The sequence below is a fragment of the Megascapheus bottae genome, chromosome 8, assembly GCF_031878675.1.
Source record: "Megascapheus bottae isolate mThoBot1 chromosome 8, mThoBot2.hap1, whole genome shotgun sequence".
NCBI lineage: Eukaryota > Metazoa > Chordata > Mammalia > Rodentia > Geomyidae > Megascapheus > Megascapheus bottae.
This window is the reverse complement of record NC_143516.1, coordinates 23,434,526-23,450,722: the sequence shown is the minus strand read 5'-3', so window position 1 is coordinate 23,450,722 and position 16,197 is coordinate 23,434,526. Positions and strand designations below refer to the sequence as shown.

Below are 16,197 nucleotides of genomic sequence, written 5' to 3'. Positions count from 1 at the left end.
ACATTATTTAGAAACTATAGCATTCTGTTTTATAAAGTATGTATCTGATTTCATATACAACTTTTGCCTAGCAATATAGAACTCTGGATGAGACACTTAGCTCTTTTAGAATGGATAAATTGAATTCACAACCCATTAAGTCAGGTCTTAGAATTATTCTCAGTTACTTGCCTGAGTTTTGGTGTTTCATCTGTAAGAAGGAGACAGTAATAGCACTTTCTTATTAGAGCTGATGAAGTCATTAGATGAATGTGCCAGGTGCACAGTGTCCAGTTAATGTTAGATTTTCTTTTTTAGATTTCAAAATTTTTTAAATATTTTTTATTGTAATTAATAGAAGGGTTACATTATATTCACCAGACAGAAGGTGCATTACTTCACAAACACTGATACCCCTTCTCATGTTTTTGTCCTCATTTCCCTCCCCCTACCCTCTCCCCTCATCTTCTTTCCCCCCTTTCCCTATCCTACTTCAAATAAACAATATATAGATATATATATAATATATCAGATAACAAGGTAAGATACTGTAACAATATGAGATAACCAAGAGACAGCTAAAGAGATGAGAAGTAACATAGGACATTAAGAACAACAATCACGGGGCTGGGAGTTTGGCCTAATGGTTAAAGTGCTTGCCTAGCATGCATGAAGACCCGGGTTCGATTCCTCGGTACCACATACATAGAAAAAAGCCAGAAGTGGTGCTGAGGCTCAAGTGGTAGAGCTCTAGCCTTGAGAAAATCCAAGGACAGTGCTCAGGCCCTGAGCTCAAGCCCAGGACTGGCAAAAAAATAAATAAATAAATAAAAAGAACAACAATCACACACTATATCCACATCCTTATTTCCATATCCTGGAGGTCCTTTCATTTAGCCTCATCCTATATGGCCTTACGTATCTAGTTTTTCAATTTTTTAATTAAAGAATTTATTAGCATTGATTTTTACATCATATTTCAAATGTCATGTTTAACAAGTATTCAAAAAAGGAATCTCATATATAATCACTGGCACAGATTTTAGAACATAATTAAAATTAAGCTGAGGATTTGTATGTCATAGGTACATATTACTGTGTGTAATAAAACATTATGTATATAGAGTATATGGCCCATCATAGATTTTTATGTCTATCTAGTTATGTTTTATCTCCAAGACCATGTCTATAATCTTGGGTACCCAAATATTGAGTCATCTCTCTTATACTGTTTGGATCTAATATTCACATACTTAGGTTTTTATTTAACTTCCTGTGCTATTTTTTCCATAATTATGGTTACCAGCTTAGGCTGGCCTGGAACTCACAATCCTTCTACCTCTGCCCCTTGGAAACTGAGATCACAGGTATGTACCACCATACCCAGGAAGGTGAATTCACTTTTAATGTTTGTGAAAAAAAATCTGTGGCATTGTTTAGTCCCCCACTTAGATTTAATTTGTCACTTAGTTAACTACACATTTTACATATTTTTTTCTTAATTACATGTTTTCAGAACCAATGCTGACAAGGGATAATTAGTAAGTCAAGTTGGTAGAGTTTACCATTAGAATGTTATTCCCCTGGACACTGCATTTGACTTAGAGGCCTTGTGTTTGGAGACCAGATGTAGAAGCATGAACTCAAGCTGGCTCCCAGCAAGGCAGAAAATTAACAGACGATAGGACAAAATTGCTTGCTAGTACTGAAAAGACTGCTGTGCATAAACACATCATCCTCAGTCTGTTGTCTTCTTCCTTTCTTGCCAAATACTGTCTACTTTGTAACAACAAATTAAAACCTTACAATGAATTTGCCTGATTTCAAGATGAGGTATCAGAATTCTGACTTTTTATTCCTGTGACTACTACTGTTCCAGATTCAACGTTTTATTCCTGTGACCGCTTGATGGGTCTGGGATTCAAACCCATGGTTTTCTGATTTTAAAGGTCTGATTACTACTGGTGAATGGGAAATGCCTTTTTTTTTTTTTTTTTTTTTTGCCAGTCCTGGGCTTGAGCTCAGGGCTTGAGCACTGTCCTTGGATTTTCTCAAGGCTAGAGCTCTACCACTTGAGTCTCAGACCACTTCTGGTTTTTTCTATGTATGTGGTACTGAGGAATCGAACCCAGGTCTTCAAGCATGCTAGGCAAGCACTCTACCACTAGGCCAAACTCCCCGATCGAGAAATGCCTTTGCTTTAGTGAAGATTTCATTAAACACAAGCAGTAGGTTTAGGGTAATTGCTTGGTATATGTTAGGATAACTAGTGGTTACACTGTTACTACCTCTGCTGTTTTGATTACAAAATCATCTTTGTTGTCATAGATAAGAACCAGGATATCTAATAGTGCAGGGAAGATGGAAAACTTGTCCAGTGTCACAGGCCAGGCTACACTCAGGAAAGACCTCCATTCTGTCACTTCTCCCATGTTCACAGAATGTTGTACATCCTGGGTTTTCTTTCATTAGGGTAGTAGGCTATTTTTGTGCATTCTGGTCTTCATACGTCTTATATTATTGTTTTTAGAACTGTTTTATATTTCTATGTAAAATCTTAATTCCTATTCAAAATGTGTGCCTATATTCACTCATGTGTTGGTGAATTTGAGAGGGAATTATGGAATAGTTAAAATTTGCTGATAAGCTTTGAATCAACTATGATTCTCATTTTACGAGTGGGGTACACTCTTTAAGGCAAAATTGTTCATTTTACATTTTAACCTAAAAAACTAATATAATGTTTCAAATTCTAGTGTTAGTTATGTGGATAGAACTAGCTTCATTTAATTAGTTAAGCTTTTTACTGTACTAATCGATTGAAGTTTGTATTGATATAGCTATGATCCATAGAAATGGCTGACATCATGGACTGGGAGTGTGGGAATGTGGCCTAGTGGTAGAATGTTTGCCTAGCATGTGAGAAGCCCTGATTTCGATTTCTCAGTACCACATATAGAAAAAGCTGGAAATAACGCTGTGGCTCAAGTGGCAGAGTACAGCCTTGAGCAAAAAGTGTCCAAGTATAGTGCCCAGGCCCTGAGTTTAAACCCCAGGATTGGAGAAAAAAAAGAAAAAGAAATGGCTGACAGCACTTGATCCACTCTAGCCTCCTCTCAACAGGCTTATCAAGCTGTAAATATTAAAACCTACTTTCCTTTAAAATAAAATTCAAAGTATATTCTGTGCTTATCAACTTCATGTGTGGGGCTTAAAAATGAAGCACTTAGGGGGCTGGGAGTTTAGCCTAGTGGTAGAGTGCTTGCCTAGCATGCATGAAGACCTGGGTTCTATTCCTCCGTACCACATACATAGAAAAAAGCCAGAAGTGGTGCTGAGGCTCAAGTGGTAGAGCTCTAGCCTTGAGAAAACCCAAGGACAGTGCTCAGTCCCTGAGCTCAAGCCCAAGACTGGCAAAACAAACAAACAAACAAACATACAAAGAACAATAAAAAAGTTCAGGGTTTATTAAATTGATGATTTTAAAAAAATCTTCCACAAAGCATTCTGTCCGCATTTGGGGAGATAGAAGACAAGTGTATTCACCACTCTTTCTCTTACCTACCACCCTCACCTCTTCCCCTTGCCAGGAGATTGATTGTGCAAGTCAGAGAAGTAGAGGAATGAGGAGGAATCTGGATGGAGAAGTCTTTCATTTCTCTAACTTCATAAAAGACTATTTCTGATATGAGTAATAGATTTTGAACATTTATGTGAATTTCATTTTCTCATATCATGGGGTTCAAAGTACGTCTTGAAATCAGTGGTTTACTTATTCACCTTGTAGCTTCATTTAGAATGATACCCGTATCTTATCTTTTTTTCCTCCCAGTGCTACATATAACTCTGGGGAAATTTCTAGATTATTGAGAGATAGCCTAATCCATTTATAATATTGATTAATGCCTTATGGGGGAATGAGGTAGTATTTTGGAAAGCAGCTATTTAACTTTAAAAATATATACAATAAAGCACAGATAACAGCTGATGGGGGTGGTGGTTTCCCTGCCACTTCTATTGTTCATGCAGTTTCTCAGGTACTCCAGGGCACTTCAGACCACTCATGCACTCATGCTTCCCAGTGTTCTTCTACCTTCAGTTCCCTGAGCAGAAAACAAACAAAAGTCTCCTGGGTGTAGACAAGCTCTTTCTCTTTAAATAGCAAGCAGAAAATAGGCTTTTTTTTTTTTGCCTTTTTTTTCCTGGTTGAATTTCCATGGGTAATGACTGCATTTATCTGCAGGAGAAAAAACTGCCACATGCAGATAACCTCACAGCCCACGTGGCACCTGTCTGAGGCCGGTGCTCGCAGGGTTTTGAGAATTAGGCGAGCATATGGCCACTTCATTCCCTGACACAAGTCCCAGAGCAGTTGCTTCAGCAGGAGGACCGGGAGGAGGAGCCTCTTCGGCTCCCCGCAGCAGCCAGTTCCCTCTCTGGGCTGGCTGTGCATTGGCTGGCTGTGCCTTGGCTGGCTGTGTGTGACTTGGTTCCTTCAGCACCAGCTCGGTGGGCTGCAGGGTGTGGAAGAGACAGGCGTGCTCACGGACTGTGGGGGAACCGCAGTTGGTGTCTGGGGTCCCCACGGAGAGGAACACCAGCGAAGAAAGCCAGTGCCATGGGTCAGCTTTGCTGCTTCCCGTTCTCAAGAGAAGAGGGGAAAATCTGTAAGTGTGATTTGTGCTGTGCAGAATCCTGGGTGCTTGACAATTTTGTGTGACTGGCTTAGGGTTAGTTTTGTTTTTGTTCCTCCCTCCCCCTCCCCCTCTCCCCCTCTCCTCCTCCCCCTCCAGCAAAGGCAGCAATATAGTCAGTGATGATCTTTGGATGTGCGTTTCCAACGGCAGGGGTGTACTTATGCATTAACTGTTAAAGTACAATAACTCAATGGATGGGTTACAAGAACACTACAAGACCTGAAAACTCATGTCTCATCTTCCACTGGGATTCTAACAGCCCTCTTTTATACTATCTAGACTCAAAGTTTAGTTTTGAGTTTCTCTAAATCTCTGTATTCAATTTGATACATTGTACAGCCAGACTTCATTTCTCTCATCTGCTCAGCTCTAATGTGTAGAGAGGTAGAGCTGCTTCCAAAATGACGTATTTTGAGCATTTGCAGATATTTCCATGTGTCCTTCGCTTTGTTCTTCACAGAAGGATTCAGGTGTGACTGTAAGACCACACCAAACTACAGTGCTGCTTTGTCTCTCCCCAAACCTCAAGGACTATTTTTGTGAGAGTGTCAGGTAGATTTCACATCTGCTTCTGGCCCAGAAAACAGAACTTAAAGTGGAAAAATTTTTACATTTCAGTGTTCTTAAAAAGAGACTGGCATTTTAATCGGTGTGCTGAATAGAATTTATCTTACACTACTTGTCTTGACATACCGAATTTTTATTTCTCTTTCACCAAAATGTGACTAGTCATTTGCAACCACAGATCTACCCTATCCATGTGTAATTCTAACTTAAATAGGGTCACAGAATTTCTTATCTAGTTCAGATACTTAAAGATTCACACCTGGTTTGTATTTTCTGCTGTGTGTTCTCAGGAAACTGAGTAGGGGCAGGTTTTTGAAAATTAATACTTATTCTGTGTAGCTGTTCACTTAAAAAATAATGTAGTTTGGGAGAAATCTTCCGGAATGCATTGGAGTAAACATTGGAAGACTTTGGAACAGAAGCCAATAAACTGCTCTGAATGTTGCTTGTGAAATGATCATGTACAATCTGTGACAATCCTACTGTGAAACCTGAGGTGACCTTACAATAAAATCATTTACTTCCTGTTAGCCAACACTGACATATATTCAGTAGCTCAAAACTTTTCAGCAATGTGTTAGAATGATTTATATGTAGTGCCTGAAGATTTGGATGGATTGGTTAAGTTTTTGGAAGACATCCTATCTGAGAGGCCTTGGCGTGATAGATACAAGGATAGTGAATTCTTTCTTTACCCTTTTTGAATTCCTTTAACATTGCTTTGAGTTTTTCCTTTGGGGTGCTTGCTTCTTTTCTGTTTCTGTTCTCTTCCTCTCTATGTCCAGTCTTCTTGGATTTACCTGAGGAAATAAAATCTCATTGTATTAAGGAATTGGTTTTTATCTGGTAATGTTGGAGAGCAGATTCTTGTGTTTTAGATATAATTTTTTTCTTTTTCTTTTTTTGCCAGTCCTGGGCTTGAGCTCAGGGCCTGTGCCCTGTCCTTGGGCTTTCTCAGGGCTAGAGCTCTACCACTTGAGCCACAGCACCACTTCTGGCTTTTTTCTATGTATGTGGTACTGAAGAATCAAACCTGGGTCTTTGTGCATGCCAGGCAAGCACTCTACCACTAGGCCAAACTCCTAGCCCTAGATATAATTTCTAATATTGATTGGGGGAACATTCCGTATATTGTTTTTCAGATTCTATCTCAGATCCCAGACTTTTGAAAAGAAAATTAGGACAGGATGCTGACTGAAGTGAAGTTATAATGCAGAAGTGCAAATGGCATTCATGGGTCAATTCCTTCTATTGATCACTTCTGCAGGGCCCTTGGTCTTCCACCTATTGGGCCTTCCTCTATTTGACTTTGCAGTTACTCACTGTTTTTCCTCATGCTCCATTCACACATCCCATGCACACATTATAGATTTGTCTCCTGAGGCCATGTTTCCTTTCTTAAGAAAAGGTTTTCTTTCAATTGCTGCTAGTAGGCTGGTAATACATACGTAAAAGTATTTGCAAAGGAGACGTATCAAAAGTGGAAGAGATTTCATTGCCCAGCAGGTCTCAATACAAATTAAAATTAGCATTAACTGGAAATATCCAGTTCAAAAGTTATTTTGGTTATATGAGATAGAATCTGCAAGAGATATTTGGAAAGGTCCAAGATTATGTTGGTTTTGTTACTAGATTATCAAGTAACCTCTGGGTCTTTTTGCCTCCAACTTTTTTTGGGGGTGAGGGTGGATCATGGGGCTTGAACTTGGCCTGGACTCTGTCCCTGAGCTCTTCAGCTTAATGCTACTGCCCTACCCCTGGGCCTGGGCATTGTCCCTGAGCTCTTCAGCTCAATGCTACCACCCTACCCTTGAGCCAAGTCTCGGTTCCTGTTTCCTTTCTTTGTTTTCTTTAATTTTTATTTTATTTATTTATTTTTGCCAGTCATGGGGCTTGAACTCAGGGCCCTGTTGTTGGGCTTTTTCCCTCAAGGCAAGTGCTCTGCCACTTGAGCTACACTGTCACTTCTGGCTTTATTTCTATTTATGTGGTACTGGGGAATCAAAACCAGGTCTTTGTGCATGCTAGGTAGGCACTCTACCACTAGGCCAAACTCCTGGCCTCCACTTCCCATTTTCTAGAAGTTAATTGGAGATAAGAGTCTTAGGTCCTTTTGTTCCCGGGCTGGCTTTGAGCCTTGATCCTCTGATCTCAGCCTCCTGAGTAGCTAGGATTACAAGCGTGAGCCACCTGCCAGTCTCCATTTTGCAGTAGCCTAGTTAGTGTGCTTTGAGTCACATGCTCTGTGAACATCTACTAAGGATAGAATAGAAAGATGAATACTCACAACCTTTTCCTTTCTGTTGTTAAGAGCAATGGCTCCACAATGTTCCTCTAGAGGGGGCATGGAGAATAACAGAGTTTAATGGTTTATTGGGTGTCATTTTCAACATACAGGTGGGTTGGAAAGCTCATCCTCTGCAGTCCTACAGAAATACAGCAAGGATATACAGAACTGGCCAAGTGGTAAGAGTCAGGGGACACCTCCTTTCTCTTGTTTATCCCAATAACCCTTTGGTGGTGGTGGTGGTGGTGGTGATGAATAGAATTCGAATGTAATCAATTAATTTATAATACTATTTTAATCTATTAAGAGGAAGCAAAATTATTCTTTAATAAACCAGTTATGTGGGGGCTTAAATTGGTGTGGCAAATTAAATCTATGCATAGCCAGAGATCTTGGTAATATGAACAGTGAAATATAGCAGAGTTCCTCATGGTTTTTTTTTGTTTTTGTTTTTGTTTTTTGCCAGTCTTGGGCTTCAGCTCAGGGCATGAGAACTGTCCTTGGGCTTTCTCAAGGCTAGAGCTCTACCACTTGAGGCACAGCGCCACTTCTGGCTTTTTTCTATGTATGTGGGACTGAAGAATCGAACCTGGGTCTTCGTGCATGCTAGGCAAGCACTCTACCACTAGGCCAAACTCCTGGCCCGTTCCTCATGGTTTTTATGTATTAATACAACACAGATCGGTGATGTTCCTTTTTGTTTAAATCCCAGCAGCAGTTAAATAGCTTTATAAACTATAGGTTTTGATCACAGTAAATAGAATATACTGGATAAAAATACATCTTTCTTAGAATATTAGACTTTGCCATTTAGGATTTTTTATTCGAATTTTATTGTTAAATCTTCATATGTGTTTATACTGCATTCAAATATACATTAACATACTATAGTGTAGATTAGAAGTACTGTAGAGGTTCTCCAATGTAGTTTTTGCTGAAATCTTTTTTTTTTTTGTAGGTCATGAACTTGGCCTGGGTGCTGTCCCTGAGCTCTTCAGCTCAAGGCTACCACCCTACCAAGCCCCACTTCCCATTTTCTAGAGGTTAATTGGAGATAAGAGTCTCAGGTCCTTTTGTGCCCAGGCTGGCTTTGAACCTTGATCCTCAGATGTCAGCCTTCTGAGTAGCTAGGCTTACAGGTGTGAGCCATTATACCTGGCTTTGCTGAAGTCTATTAGAGAATTTTTTTTGAAATTACTGAAGTTCTACCCCAAAGGAATATCCTGAACAATAATATTGCAATGTATGTGGAAGAAGTAGTTTAGCTGCTTTATTATTTCACAAAAAAAGTCCTTAGACTGGATGTCTGTAGCTCACACCTATAATCCTAGCAACTCAGGATACTGAGATATGAGGGTCACAGTTCAGAGCCAGCCTGGGCAGAAAGATCTTTGTGATTCGTAAATTAATCACCAAGAAGCCAGAAGTAGAGGTGTGCCTCAAGCAGTACAGTGATAGCCCTGAGCAAAAAGCAAACAAACAACAACAACAAAAAAAAACCAAAACAACAACAACAATAACAAAAAAAACCTCAGGGCTGGGGCCCAGGTCTTGAGTTCAAGTCCTAGGACTGGTGCACTCATACACACACAAAAGAAAACCACTTAGTAATTAGATATTTGTACAACAAATTATAAAATATTTCCCTCACTCTTTTCCTATAGCACACCTTCCCGTGTCGAACTAGTTTATGTTTAAATACAATGAGATAGGTGAATTTCAAAGTTGGTGGTCTTCTATAACTGGAAGCCTTCATGTATAAATGGAGAAACCTGCTCTTGCCTAGACATATTATAAGACAAAATGGACCAGCCCATGGATGGTTACATTGATAACTCTTAGTTACTTTCTAGCTTTGATATTCTGCAATATTAGAAAGCAAATATTAATGTAAGCATATATTTTTAATAAGACACACGTGTTCATTTTATACATGAAACATTTCAGTATAAAAATTTTTGTGTGATTTTTTTTTACGAAAGCCATTTATAGTACGATGTTCATTGTGGGAATAAACTTAACAATCGTTTCATAATTTGAAGTTGGATGGTGTTACACTTACATAAAACTTGATGAAGCCAGACATCAGTGGCTCAAGCCTATAATGTCAGCTATTCAGGAGACTGAGATCTGAGGACTGAGATTCAAATCCAGCTCAGGCAGGAAAGTCTGAGAGACTCTTGTTTCCAGTTAACTACCAGAAAACCAGAAGTAGTACTGTGGCTCAAAATGGTACAGGAGGGGCCGGGAGTTTGGCCTAGTGGTTAAAGTGCTTGCCTAGCATGCATGAAGACCCGGGTTCAATACCTCGGTACCACATACATAGAAAAAAGCTGGAAATGGCACTCAGGCTCAAGCGGTAGAGCTCTAGCCTTGAGAAAGTCCGAGGAGAGTGCTCAGGCCCTGAGCTCAGGCCCTGGGGCTTGAACTCAGGGTCTGAACACAGTCCTTGGGCTTTCTCAAAACTAGAGCTCTATCATTTAAGCCATTGTGCCACTTCTGGCTTTTTCTATGTATGTGGTATTGAAGAATCAAACCTGAGTGAGTCTTTATGCATGCTAGGCAAGCACTCTTACCACTAGCCCAAACTCCTGGCCTCATGGTTGTCTTTTACATGTTTGCTTTATCTTATATTAGCATTCTGTTTTGAGGATACACACTGTCTACATCTCTTAGTTGCACCAGATCCTAAAGCAGTGTCAGAGAAGCCATGTTCTGAATGTTGCCAATCAAGATATTGTTACACATATCCTATTAGGTTACAGTGTGAAAAAACTTCAGTGTAAATCAGCCTTTCAAAGGACAGAATTTGGAATGACACTGGTCACGAGCCACTTTTGGAAGTTTATTTTGAAAGCTTATTCATTTATTGAAGCTTATTAATTTCCCTCATTTGACACTTTTAGATCTAAATGTCCAGGAAACTGAAGAGTGAATGAAGTACCGATGATTTAATTATCTTCTTTTCTCTGCCTACTCCACTTTTCTTCTTCCTTTGCCTTCCCCCATTTCCTCTACTTCTTAACTTATTAAGTGCATATTGGGTACCAGGTACAGTGCCAAGATTATTTCCAGAACCACTTATGATATGCAGTAGCTAGGAGAATGTATGTTCCTTAACTTTCTCATTTCAGAGGGGAAGCCAGAAGCATGGGTAATTTCTTACTTATGGCTCTCCAGGATGTTATAGGGCCAAAAGCTGGCATGAGGCCTGGATCCCAGGCTGCTTAGAATCTGTTACACCTTCTAAAACAGTGAAAATATGGTGGCATGTACGCAAAAATACCCTTTGCATAAGATATCTGTGGAGATAGTGACAATAATATTATGCAGTTTAAAACATTTAGCCATCATCAATAAAGATTAGATTTTTTCTCTTATGAAATCATGAATATCTAAGAGGTTTGTTTCTAAAATTAAGTATGGGAACATAAGGCAAATGCTAGTAGTTATTATTCTCATTTTACCTCCCTGATTCTCTATGTTCATTCATAGGCTATGTAGTAATTATATTTTCTTTTGTTGTTTGTTTTTGACTTTTTGAGGGTTTGCCTGCATTTGTCTGTCAGATACTGGATAATTTCCCGTGGGAGCCTGCCAAATTGTAGTCCTGTTTCCACACTCTTAGTGTAGCCACTGGCTGCTGTAGTTATACACAAAAAACCCTACTTCCCACAGTGGTCTATGAACTGTTTCCCTGTTTTCCTTCCTGTGGCCATGTTAAAAGAAGGAGTACACCAGGACATGATAAATTATGCAAGGCTCGACATTCATACACAGTGAGACCAAAGGAGGATAGCCTCAGAGGAGGAACATAAAGGTACAATGCCTCTGTGCCTCTGATCATAGAAAACAATATTTGTTAAAATGAACCCCAGGAAATGGAAGCAGATTTTTTTTCTTTTCTTTTTGTCTGGTTTGTTCATTTATCTGTCTTTGGGAAGGTCAAGAGATGCACAGAGGGGGTGAAACAAAGGGTGAATAAATGCAGCAGTGGTGTTCTATGTTGAAAATGAACTATATAACTTATGGACAGGGATGGGAGGGAAAAACAGAGAGAGATTGAAGGATGAGGTGACAAAAATGTACTCATTACTTACAAAATAGTAACCCTTCTTCTATCACTTTACTAATAAACAATAAAAATATTTAATAAAAAAGGAGGATGCATTTGTGATATACATAAAAATTTAGCTAATAAAAGCAAGCTTTCAAATGCCCTTCTTCAAGGACATGTACATGTTAATAAGAACATGTGATACCACGTGCGCTTAAGTATTTGTAGAAAAAAAATAGCCTCCAGGGCCGGGAGTTTGGCCTAGTGGTAGAGTGCTTGGCTAGCATGCACGAAGACCTGGGTTCAATTCCTTGGTACCACATACATAGCAAAAAGCTGGAAGTGGTGCTGAGGCTCAAGTGATAGAGTGCTAGCCTTGAGAAAGTCCAAGGACAGTGCTCAGTTTCTGAGCCGAAGCCCAGAACTGGCAAAAAAAAAAAATAGCCTCCATTAAGCAGTGACCATGCCTAGCCCCATAATAATGTCTTAGTATATCGATCATTAACCTAAGACTCGTGAAATTGTCTAAGAACCTGTGACAAATCACTTCCTATAGATTGGTTTAATTTTGGAACACACAGTTGTGTAGGTCTTTGAGCTTTCACTCTTCTCTTTCATCTATAAACTATCCACAAGAAAAAGACTCAAAAGAGCCTCAGAACTCATGTGGTCAAAAAATAGAGGTTTTAGAGATAGACTGACTGGGTTTGTATTTTTGATTCTGACATTTACTGCTTAACTCTGTAAGCTTCTATATCCCCATTTTAAATAGTAGCTACCTGTTGTGAAAATTAAATGAGCTAACATCTATAAAATGCCCGATTATGCTTAGCAAGAAGTAGAATTAGTAAGTATAATTTTTGTGTAACATATAAGAGTATATCAATTGTATAACCAGAGTCACCTTAGAATTAAGCTTGGCAGAATGCTAGTTTTATTCCCACCTTATCTAGCAAGGGAAGTCAGATGCTTAAAACTGTTGAATAGACTTGAAGCATGGATCTTCATGGGACCCTTCCTTCTTGGGAAAATGAGTCCTTCTTTTATTATGATAGCTAATACTTTCTTAATGTATTATATATCATAATACTTTGCATACTACCCTGGGGAAAAAAGTATATATAGCTAACCACAGGCTTTCTTGAGATTTGGGTAGATGGTTTTTCTAAAAATGAAACTGGCTCCAAAGAAAGTAGAGGCTGGGGAAAAGATAGACTCCAGACTGTGTTTGATTCTGTGAATTCAGCCACGCCTAAGCCTTTCTCCTAGACAGAACAGCCCCTCTTCCTTCTTTTATTTGCTTACTCTAGGGCTGTGATAGGAGGGAGGAAATGAGAGAGGAAGGAACAGCTGATGCTAAGCAAAAGGGAAGAAATGTACATAATACCTGATACATATAAAGGCAACCCTACTATCTCTAAAACAGCAGTCTCTAAAACAACAATGTGTTTTTTTTTTTTTTTGGAAGGTTCAGTTAGAGACCAACTCTTGGTCTTGATCAGGACCTCGTCATTTGTTTTTGTTGTTGTTATCCAAGTGGGGTGCTTGAAGTATGTACTTGATGCTTTTGTTCATTGGCTGGCATACCTCTGATCCCCAAAATCACATCTTGACAAAACAAAAAGCTGCGTATGGTAGTGTGTACTTGTTGTGCCAGATACGTCATCCCAGCTGTCTAGAGACAAGAAGGATTGAAGTCCAGACTCCAGGCAAAAATCAAAAGATTCTTACTTGCTGAGGTCTCAGGCCTGTAATTGTAGCTATCCAGGAAGCTTGGGTTTGAGAATCTTGGTTCAAAGCCAGCCTAGACAAATGAATCCTCCAGATTAGCTCTCATTAACCAGCAAAGAGTCAGAAATGGAGACATGACTCAAGTGATAGAGTGTTAGCCACAAGCAATAAAATTGAATAAAAGAACAAGGTTCTGATAGAAAAACAGAAAGCAACAAAATAACTTTTTCATGCAGGGAGTTGAGGGGAACCCCGGGACTGCAGGGAATAAGTAAAAACAGGCCATGTAATAGCTCCTCTTTCCTGGGTGTGTCTCTAACTCCCCACCTGATAGATCCTAACATCCAGCTGGCTAAGCTAGCATTTGCTTCATCCATGCCCAGTGTCATAAATCTAACTAAAGGTAAGTGAGGTTGGAGCTGACAGACAATCGTTTAATAGCCGTTCCATAGTTCTTAGCTATAGTTTAATTCCTCCTTTTATTTATGGCTCCAAGATAAGTGCATGCCAATTTGTGGTTCTTATTTCTTCTTTCTTTCTTTCTTTTTTTTTTTTTTTGGTCAGTCCTGGGGCTTGAACTCAGTACCTGAGCACTGTCCTTGGGCTTTCTCAAGGCTAGCATTCTACCACTTGAGCCACAGCACCACTTCTGGCTTTTTCTATGTATGTGGTACCAAGGAATTGAACCCAGGTCTTTGTGCATGCTAAAAAAGCACTCTACCCATAGGCCAAACTCCCAGCCAGGTTATTATTTCTTTAGGGACAAAGATAACCACATAATTATAAAATGATGTATTCTTTTTACTATAAAATTCCACAAAATGAAAAATAGATAAAATGTAGCTGTTTCAAAAGAGAGGGTTTTAAAATAAGAAATAAGCATTGTATGGTAATTCACACTATTTAAGATGTTTTTCAGGTTACTTAGGTCAATTTAAGAAATCTAAAAACAAATTATTTCAAAACCATTTTATGAACAGTTTATGAACATTATTATTATTATTTTTTGTTGGTCATGGGGCTTGAACTCTATGCCTGGGCGTTGTCCCTGAGCTCTTCAGCTCAAGGCTACCACCCTACCCCTTGAGCCTCAGCCCCACTTCCCATTTTTTAGTTGTCAATTGCAGAGAAGAGTCTCACAGTCTTTAGTGCCTGGGCTGGCTTTGAAACACAATCCTCAGATCTCAGCCTCCTGAGTAGCTAGGATTATAGGCATGAGCCACCACACCCTTCTAAAAGCTTATTGTTTTTAAGTTTGATAGTCATATATCCTTTGACCTTGTGCTATACATTTGTGTGTGTGTGGGGGGAGTAAATACTTCTTCAAGTTCATTTATTATTTTTCATTAATGATGTTCACTGTCAAGTTCTGATACTAGGATGGTTTGCAAATTAAATTGGGGTTTAACTTGCAGCCAAATAGAAAATAGCATTAAGAACAATAAACTGTTCTTTTGTGTCTTCAGTACAAAGAAAACCAATTGCCCAGTAGAAAAGGGCAGATGAAATAATCAGGACAGTGATAAGGTAGGTGCAACAAGTCACAGCAAGACATTTTTTTTTTAATTAAAAGAGGCACAGTGGCTCACGCCTGTAACTCTAGTTACTCAGGAAACTGAGATCTGAGGATCTCAGTTCAAAGCCAACCCAGGCTCTAAAGTCCCTGAGACTCTTATCTCCAATTAGAAAAGGGAAAGTAGTGTTGTGGCTCAAGTAGTAGGGTGGTAACCTTGAGATGAAGAGCTCAGGGACAGTGCGACAGGAAAAAAAAAAAAAGGGAAGAATGTCAGCCAACTATTGGTACTCAGGCCTGTAATCCTGCTAATCAGAAGGTTGAGATCTGAGGAGCCTGGCTTGAAGCCAGCTGTGCAGATGCTTCCCTCCAATAAACTACTCAGAAAAAGCTGCAAGTGGCTTAAGTGGTAGAGTGCTAGCCTTGAGCAAAATTACTTTAAAAAGAAGGCTCAGGGCCAACAGCTTGCCTCTGAGTTCAAGCTCCAGGACTGTCAGAAAAAAAAAAAGAGGAGGGAGGAAATGTGGTGACTCCTATGAACAAACAAAAAGATGGATGGAAATTGACCTTGAGCTTGATTCTGGACTCAGCCCCAACTCCCCCTCTATCTCTTCTTTCTCTTCTGTGTCCTTACCTTGGAAAGCTTTGTGTGCTCTGGGATCATTGTCCTACATTTGAATAGAATGAGTTTCTCTCTTCTAATTCTCACATTTAAAGTGAAGGGAAGCTATAGATTGTAAAGTTCTCAAGCTGCTAGGACAGCGAACTGCATAATCAAAGCCATTGTAATTTTTCGGTTATAGTATAGAGTGCTTTTTTTTTTCCCCTGGGGTTTGGACTCAGGGCCTGAGCACTGTCCTTGGGCATTCCCCAAGGCTAGATCTCTACCACTTGAGCCACAGCACCACCTCTGGCTTTTTTCTTTGTATGTGGTACTGAGGAATCAAACCTGGATCTTCATGCATGCTAGGCAAGCACTCTACCACTAGGCCATGCTCCTGACTCCTAGAGTGCTTTTATATGCTAACAAGAGTGGTATGTTATAGAAAATTTTGAAGTGTTTTGAGGATAGAGCACTTTAAGAAAGAAACCCAGGGTGTCATCTGAACCAGGGGTAGTTCTGACTCAGCTCTGCAGCGATGTGTACAATGTGAGAGTAGCAGTGAGCTGAAGAGAGGGAGGTGGCCGGGTATGGTGTAATCCTAGCTACTCAGGAGGCTGAGACTAAGGATCAAGGTTCAAAGCCAGTCCAGGCACAAAAGGACCTGAGATTCTTATCTCCAATTAACTTCTAGGGAAAAAAAACAACAAAAAACCCCCAAAAACCTGGAAGTGGGGCTTGGCTCAAGGGTAGGGCGGTAGCCTT

General features: G+C 39.7%; 1 protein-coding gene across 4 annotated transcripts in view; it reads left to right on the top strand.

Moving 5' to 3' along the window:
* The window catches only part of Akap7 (A-kinase anchoring protein 7), a 124,155-nt gene that overhangs the window by 91,971 nt on the left and 15,987 nt on the right, over window positions 1–16,197 (top strand). Inside the window, exons 1-2 of one of the 4 annotated variants that reach the window (XM_090338121.1) lie at window positions 4,436–4,646; window positions 7,641–7,709. The exons of the other annotated variants lie outside the window; for them this stretch is intronic. Coding sequence (XP_090194247.1) covers window positions 4,598–4,646; window positions 7,641–7,709 — 118 coding nt within the window. The 5' untranslated portion in view covers window positions 4,436–4,597. Of the gene's footprint in view, window positions 1–4,435; window positions 4,647–7,640; window positions 7,710–16,197 lie in introns of those variants that run through there. 4 annotated transcript variants of the gene reach the window in all.